The sequence below is a fragment of the Hylobates moloch genome, unplaced genomic scaffold (genome assembly GCF_009828535.3).
Source record: "Hylobates moloch isolate HMO894 unplaced genomic scaffold, HMol_V3 SCAFFOLD_19, whole genome shotgun sequence".
Classification (NCBI taxonomy): Eukaryota; Metazoa; Chordata; class Mammalia; order Primates; family Hylobatidae; genus Hylobates; species Hylobates moloch.
The window spans coordinates 31,390,560-31,398,409 of record NW_026652294.1 but is presented as its reverse complement, the minus strand read 5'-3'; the positions used below and the strand labels follow the sequence as shown (position 1 = coordinate 31,398,409).

The 7,850-nt window shown below is 49.9% G+C and overlaps 1 protein-coding gene across 1 annotated transcript in view; it reads left to right on the top strand.

Moving 5' to 3' along the window:
* The first annotated feature begins 639 nt into the window (after nt 1-639).
* The window catches only part of SYCE3 (synaptonemal complex central element protein 3), a 12,885-nt gene continuing 5,674 nt past the window's right edge, over nt 640-7,850 (top strand). Inside the window, exons 1-2 of the mRNA XM_032139257.2 lie at nt 640-722; nt 6,976-7,084. Coding sequence (XP_031995148.1) covers nt 6,976-7,084 — 109 coding nt within the window. The 5' untranslated portion in view covers nt 640-722. The remainder of the gene's footprint in view (nt 723-6,975; nt 7,085-7,850) is intronic.

The window sequence follows — 7,850 nt, the reverse complement described above, 5'->3', positions numbered from 1 at the left end:
CTCGCCTACTTACCACCCTTCTAGGGTGCCCATGTCCCTCTGAAAAAAAAAGCTGAGCTCAGACTGGCCTCTGGTCAGCCTCCTCCCAGCCAGAGTTTTCTGTCACTGCCCCTCTAGGTGCTGAGTGGCTCCGCTTCCAGTTCTTGCCTGGAGACCAGGATAGCCCAGGAGACCCCAGCACTTTCCAGCCCACATAGACCTGCATGCACCTCTGCCTCGTCTCCCCGAGCCTGGGCTGCCTCCTCTGTAAGACACATGCCACAAAATGTCCGCCACACATGATCGCTGTGACAGTGGAAATAGCTGGGCGTTCAGCGACTCATTCGACAAATGTTTACCAGCACCTTTGGTACCGGGCGCTGTCCTGGACACTGGGGACACAGCAGGCAAACGGGGCCCTGCGTATAAATCCTTAAGCTCAAGAAGGAGGTGGGGGCAAAACTGTCAGCCCGGGAAGCTCTTCATCTCCGCAGGATTCTCCCTCAACCTCAGGACGTCCCCAGCACCGCACCTGCCAGTCCCAGACTCCGACGCCGCAGACTTGTGGGAGCAGCGCGGAATGCCCCGCCCCTTTTCCCGAGGACACCCAATGAGGGCGAGAGGCCACTTCCGGGGCGGGTTCGCTAACGGAAAGGGCGGGGCATCCCTCTGGAGGAGAGGCCTGTTCCTCAAGCGGCCGCTGGGGGCGCCAGAGCAGCACCGGAGCGCGGGCCAAGCTAGAGGTGAGCGAGGCCGCGCCGCCCTGGGCCCCGGCCCTCCCAACGCGCCCTGAGGGCTGAGCTCCGCCTGACCCTGTCCTAGCGTTCGCGGTGGCACCAACCTCAAACCAGACCCTTGACTTCGACCCGACTCCACTCACCCGACTCCACTCACTCCACACCCCATGCCCTTCCCCCAACGCCCCTCACCCGCCTCACCCCTCACCTCTCACCCCTAACCCCTAACCCCACCTCACCCCTCACCCCTCACCCCGCCTCACCCCTCCCCTGCTCCCCTCACTGCACACCCCATAGCCCACTCTCCCCACCTTACATCCCTCACCTCAGTCCTTCACCCCCGTACACCTAATCTCCATGTCCTCACACCATACACTCCTGATCCTGAAGTCAGCACACCCTGAGCTTCTCGTTCCATGCAACCTGCCCCTCTTACCTTTACACCTGCCACACCTGGGACCCCGGAGTCCACACACCACCTCACACCCCAAGTTCCCACACGCACCTCTGGCTTCCTCCCACCTGCACTTCAGGACCCGCCCAGACTCTTCATAGCCCAACTCCAAGACTTCTCTCCCCACATCACAGGTGCATTCCCTTCCTATGCTGCTCTCATCCCGTACAAAAGAGCACATCTCTGCACCAGGCGTCCCTCTTATCCCCTCACATTCCTTGTTCTGAGAGGGATCCCAGACTCTGTTAGAAACTCTTCGTACCAGCAAGACACTCAGACCACAAACCAGACTCTAGGCTCTGACTCCCTCAACCCCCGTCCTTCACACCCAAAGTGATACCCAAGCCAGACTCTACACTCCCGCCCCACACCCCTCCCGCCCCACACCCCTCCCGCCCCACACTCCCGCCACCCATCCTAAGCCCCGTTCCATTGTGCTTTGGTGCGGGCTCAGGCCTCTTTCTCCACCCATTCCCAGTCATCCCAGGCAACCTCATCAGGCAAGAAATGCCGTCAATTCTAATCCTGTGGCTACTTCCTCCACATCAGCTCTCACACCCTCTCCCTGGATCTCCTTTTCAGATCCATCCCTCTTCTGAGATCCAGTGCCACTCCGGCCACAGCCTCCATCCTTCTAGCAGTCTCATGCTCTATCCCCAAATCTACCTGCGGCCACCCCAACACCCCACTTATAGAAACTACATGTCTTTTCTATGCCTCTGCTTCACCCCAACCATCAGCCACCCCTTAAGCCACTCTCATACTTGTGCCCTCAGTGTCCTTACCTTGTCCATCCACTGCATGTATGTTTATGTTCCCAGGCCTTCTACACTCCATCCATTGCCTCTGTGCCGTCTTAGGGTCCTGAGGACACTGTGGCCATGTGGCCTCAGCCACATGCCTAAGTGCCCCTAGGGAGGCATGCAGCTTTGATAAAGCTTTATCGTTCTCCTCAAACCAAGAATGTCTGTTGTTACAAGAAGAAACTTTTCATTGCCATTTATTAGGGAGTTAGAGACCATGGGGCCTGAAATCCCCCCTTGTCATCCTACCTTGACCTCTACCTACCTTATTCTATCCCTACCTCCTTACCTTCCCTTACCTTCATAGGGTGAAATGACCCTTTACTTGTCTGAGACCAGTCCCTGCACCATCAGTTACCCTTTCATCTGATTCTTCAGGCTTTTCTGTCCAGCTAGCTCTTTCCACACAGCCTAGAAACATGAAGAATTCAAAAAAGAAAAAACCTTGACTCTGTATCACCTTCTAGTTACCTCCTGTTTTTTCCTCCCCTTCCCATCTAAATCTGTACACACAATCCATTTTGTCTAATGATCCATTAATTATTTAATTCACGAAAATATTTTTACTTTTATGGCTCTCCTGAAACATCTCACCGAGTTGACCAGTGACACCCAAATCAAATGTCTTGAATTTACTGAGCCCTTTTTTTTCTTTTGCAGAGGGGATCTTCCAGATCTTCCTCTGTAGCCTAGTCTACAGTGCTATGGCACAATTGTCCCACCTCAGCCTTCTGAGTAACTAGGACTGCAGGTGTGCACCACCACATCTAGCTATTTTTAAATTTTTTTGTAGAGACTGTTGCCCAGGCTAGTCTGAAACTCCTGCCTTCAAGCATTTCTCCTGCTTTAGCCTCCCAAAGCACTGGGATTCCAGGCATGAGCTACCGTGCCTGGTTCTGCCATGCCCAAATACTGTAATCTTTGACACTAGTGTAATATCTCCCAACTTAAAACAAAATACCCCTGTGACTCTACATTACATTCCAGGTACTGGCATGTTTCTCTGCTTCTCTTTGAAGTAAAACTCACCAGTTTCTACTTCTCCTTCCCTCTCTTTAGAAACATTTCAATTGGGCTCTTGTTCCAGCCACTCCATGGAAACAGCTCCTGTCAAGATTGCCAGTGTGACCTCCAGACCGTCAAATCCAGTGGTCACTTTTTATTTATTTTTGTTTTTGTTTTTTTGAAACAGAGTGTTGCTCTGTCACCCAGGCTGGAGTGCAGTGGCACGATCTCGGCTCACTGCAACCTCCACCTTCTGGGTTCAAGGGATTCTTCTGCCTCAGCCTCCTGAGTAGCTGGGACTACAGGCGCCCGCCACCATGCCCAGATAATTTTTGTATTTTTAGTAGAGATGGGGTTTTGCCATATTGACCAGGTGGGTCTCGAACTCCTGACCTTGTGATCCCCCGCCTCTGCCTTCCAAAGTGCTGGGATTACAGGCATGAGTGACTAAGCCTGCCCACTACCTCCACTTCTAACACTCTGGTCCAAGCCTCATCATTCCTTAGCTGGAGTTTTGCAGCTGCCTCCTAAATGATGTCCCTGTTCCACGCTTTCCACCCCTAAGTCTATTCTCTTTTTTTTTGAGACGGAGTCTCGCTCTGTCGCCCAGGCTGGAGTGCAGTGGCACGATCTCAGCTCACTGCAAGCTCCGCCTCCCGGGTTCACGCCATTCTCTTGCCTCAGCCCCTCCGAGTAGCTGGGACTACAGGTGCCCACCACCACGCCCGGCTAATTTTTTGTATTTTTTTAGTAGAGACGGGGTTTTACCGTGGTCTCGATCTCCTGACCTCGTGATCCGCCCACCTCGGCCTCCCAAAGTGCTGGGATTACAAACGTGAGCCACAGCGCCCGGCCTCCCTAAGTCTATTCTCAACATAGAAGCCAGAGTGACTCTTTTAAGTCATTATTCAAATCACATCACCTTTGTCAGATTTTTCCAGTGTTTCCTCATCTCATTCAGAATAAAAATTGAAGTCCTGGCCAGGCATAGTGGCTCACACCTGTAATCCCAGGACTTTGGGAGGCCGAAGCAGGCGGATCAGCTGAGGTTCAGGAGTTTGAGACCAGCCTGGGCAACATGGCGAAACCCCATCTCTACTAAAAATACAAAAATTATCCGGGCATGGTGGCGAGCACCTGTAATCCCAGCTACTTGGAAGGCTGAGGCAGGAGAATTGCTTGAACCTGGGAGGCAGAGGTTGCGGTGAGCTGAGATCACGCCACTGCACTCCAGCCTGGGCAACAGAGTGAGACTCCGTCTCAAGAAAAAAAAAAAAAGAGTGTGTAGTGAGAAGAGAAGGCACTGAAAGGACCTTCCTTGACCCGTTAGAGCCAGCAAAGGAGAGAGCCAAGAAAGAGCAGGGAGGGAACTACCAGAGGTGGACAGAGTTTGGAGAGAACAAGGTTAAAACAGCAAGAGAAGAGAATTTTGAGCAGGAGAAAATGGCCAAATGTCAGTGCTGCAGAGATGTTAAATAAAAGAAAGACAGAAAGTGCCCTGGGTGTGCCAGTGATGACTTTAGCGAGAGCATTGTCAGTGGATGTCAGAGACAGATGCCAGATGACAGTGGAGTGCAGAGGACAGGCAAACGTGTGAGGCCTGGCTGCGAAAGGAAGGAGAGGGAATAGCTATAGGAGAGGGTTAAGGAAGGTGTTCCAGACATTTCTTCCTCCCATCACCCACTATTAGCCCCCTGCCCTGCCACCTGCCTGTACCTCCCCACTCACTCTTAGCAAACTATTCCTACTTACCAAAAAGCAGGACGGGGTCCCTGCACGTGGAACGGCTCCACGCCCACAGAAGTAGCTCCTTTACAGATCCCGAAAGACCATACACCCTGACCCTGCACCCTCATTCTCAGATCTGCCTGTCAGGCCTCCTGGAGGGCCCTTTGCTCCTGCCTCAGAATCTCTACCCTTAACAGGGAGGACGGCAAGAGGGGAAAGATAATAATTTTCTTTCTTTTTTTTTTTTTTGAGATGAAGTTTCGCTCTTGTCACCCAGACTGGAGTGCAATGGCACAATCTCGGCTCACTGCAACCTCTGCCTCCCGGGTTCAAGCGATTCTCCTGCCTCAGCCTCCCCAGTAATCCCAGTAGCTGGGATTAGGCACCTACCGCCACACCTGGCTAATTTTTATATTTTTAGTAGAGACGGGGTTTCGCCATGTTGGCCAAGCTGGTCCCAAACTCCTGACCTCAGGTGATCCGCCCACCTCGGCCTCCCAAACTGCTGGGATTACAGGCATGAGCCTCCGCGCTTGGCCACGATCCTGATTTTCTTTCATAATTAGAGCTTTACAATGGTCAACTCCTTTATTCAGTCAACATTTATTAAGCACTTGCTGTTTTCCTAGCTCTGAGCTGAACACTAGGAATAGTTCGTTGGAAAGATGGCCTCTGCCCTCCAGGACCCCACAGTCTAGTTGGGGAGGTAGAGGAATCCACAATCACAGTACCAGCTAAGAGGCACCGTGATGAGGGAGGCCCAGGAAGTCACAGGAGAACTGAGTGGAGGCCTTTAACTCTGAAGTAAAGACCAGGAAGGCTTTCCCGACATGTATGGTGGAAACAATACCACAGCGTCTGTGGCCCATCCCTCCCTGTTTTATGTTTACCGGGCTCATTCCTTCACCTTCATGAGGTTACAAGTTCCCTGGCAGGTCTTACAACATTATTAATCTATTTCTCTCCTTTCTTACTAGTGCCTTGTAGGTAAATAGGTGAGCATCAAATATTAACAGAATGAATTAATGTATATTAATAAAGGTGAGGAGAGGATCTGGAGTGATGTAGTTACTGCTCAACATTTTAAATAACAACAGATATGATTTATTAAGTGCTCATTATGGTAGGTACTGTGCTGAACAGTATATAATTTATTTCAATTAATCCTCACAAAACTCCACAAGATATAGGTACTACTAATAATTCCCGTTTAAAAAATACAAAACTTGGCTGGGTGTGATGGCTCACACCTGTAATCTCAGCACTTTGGGAGGCTGAGGCGGGCAGATCACCTAAGGTCCGGAGTTCTTCGAGACCAGCCTGGCCAACATGGAGAAATCCCGTCTCTACTAAAAATACAAAATTAGCCGGGCGTGGTGGCATTTGCCTGTAATCCCAGCTACTTGGGAGGCTGAGGCAGGAGAATCACCTGAACCCAGGAGGCAGAGGTTGTGGTGAGCCGAGACCGCGCCATTGTGCTCCAGCCTGGGCAGCAAGAGCAAAACTTCGTCTCAAAAAAAAAAAAAAAAGTTACCAAAAATTTGTTGAGAAGATGTGTAAGTTGCCAAAGGTAACACTGCTGATATGTGGTGGAGCCAAGATTTGAACCCAGGAAGCTCAATTCCAGAACCAGGACAGTCTCTATGGGGCACTGCCTCTAATGCCCAGGAGAATTCTTCTGGAAAGTTAAGTTGATTATAATTTTTTTAAATGTATGAATCATTTCATATTTTAAAATTAAATGTACCCTCCTCCAGGCTCCCATCGCTTGATGTCTGTAATTATTACATTAACTGCTTTGACATCTGTCACATCCTGGTTTGTCATATGGTGTGTGTGACTTACTCCCATATTGCACTAGAAATTCCTTAGGAACAGGAATTGTATCTTTGTAACATATCAGCACAATAGCTTGTATCTTAGTGGGTACTCAATATGGTTTTGCCAGAAAAAATTCCATGTCACCATTATGACAGACTTTTTTCATTATGATGAAGATGTTTTCTGTGTTAATCACTCCAGCCTTCAGCTACATTTGTGTGGCAAGGATGGAAGAAAGGGGAAGGACAACTTATATGTGCCAAATGCTATGCTGGGGCCTTTAGACATGTTCCCATTTAACCTTCACAGCCCTGTGGAGTACGTGGTATTGTCTGAATCTGAGAGACGGGGAAAGAATTCCCTGGAGAAATCACTGAGTTATAACCAGTGGAGCTGGAATTGAAATGTTGGTCTGTCTCACTTCAGCTTCTTTCTGTGCATTGCCTAGATGGCTGATGCTGACCCTGAGGAAAGAAACTATGACAACATGCTGAAAATGCTGTCAGATCTGAATAAGGACTTGGAAAAGCTATTAGAAGAGATGGAGAAAATCTCAGGTAGGATGTTTGAACCCAAAAGTATCTGAGACAGGCCTCAATCAATTTAGAAAGTTTACTTTGCCAAGGTTAAAGATGTACCTGTGACACAGCCTCAGGAGGTCCTCAGGACATATGCTCAAGGTTGCAGGGTACAGCTTGCTTTTATACGTTTTAGGGAGAGAGAATACATCAGTCAGTACCTGTAAGATGTACATTGGTTCGGCCGGGCATGGTGGCTCATGCCTGTAATCCCAGCACTTTGGGAGGCCGAGACGGGCGGATCACAAGGTCAGGAGATTGAGATCATCCTGGCTAACACAGTGAAACCCTGTCTCTACTAAAAATACAAAAAATTAGCTGGGCGTGGTGGCGGGCGCCTGTAGTTCCAGCTACTCAGGAGGCTGAGGCAGGAGAATGGCGTGAACCCGGGAGGTGGAGCTTGCAGTGAGCTGAGACACGTATCAGTTAATTTAGAAAGTTTATTTGCCAAGTTTGGGGACGCTTATCCGTGACACAGCCTCAGGGGGTCCTAATGACATGTGCCCAAGGTGGTCAGAGCACAGCTTGGTTTTATTTATTTGTTTATTTTTTAATTTTTATTTATTTATTTATTTTGAGACAGAGTCTCGCTCTGTCACCCAGGCTGGAGTACAATGGCGCGATCTTGGCTCACTGCAAGCTCCGCCTCCCGGGTTCACTCCATTCTCCTGCCTCAGCCTCCTGAGTAGCTGGGACTACAGGCGCCCACCACCACGCCCAGCTAATTTTTTGTATTTTTAGTAGA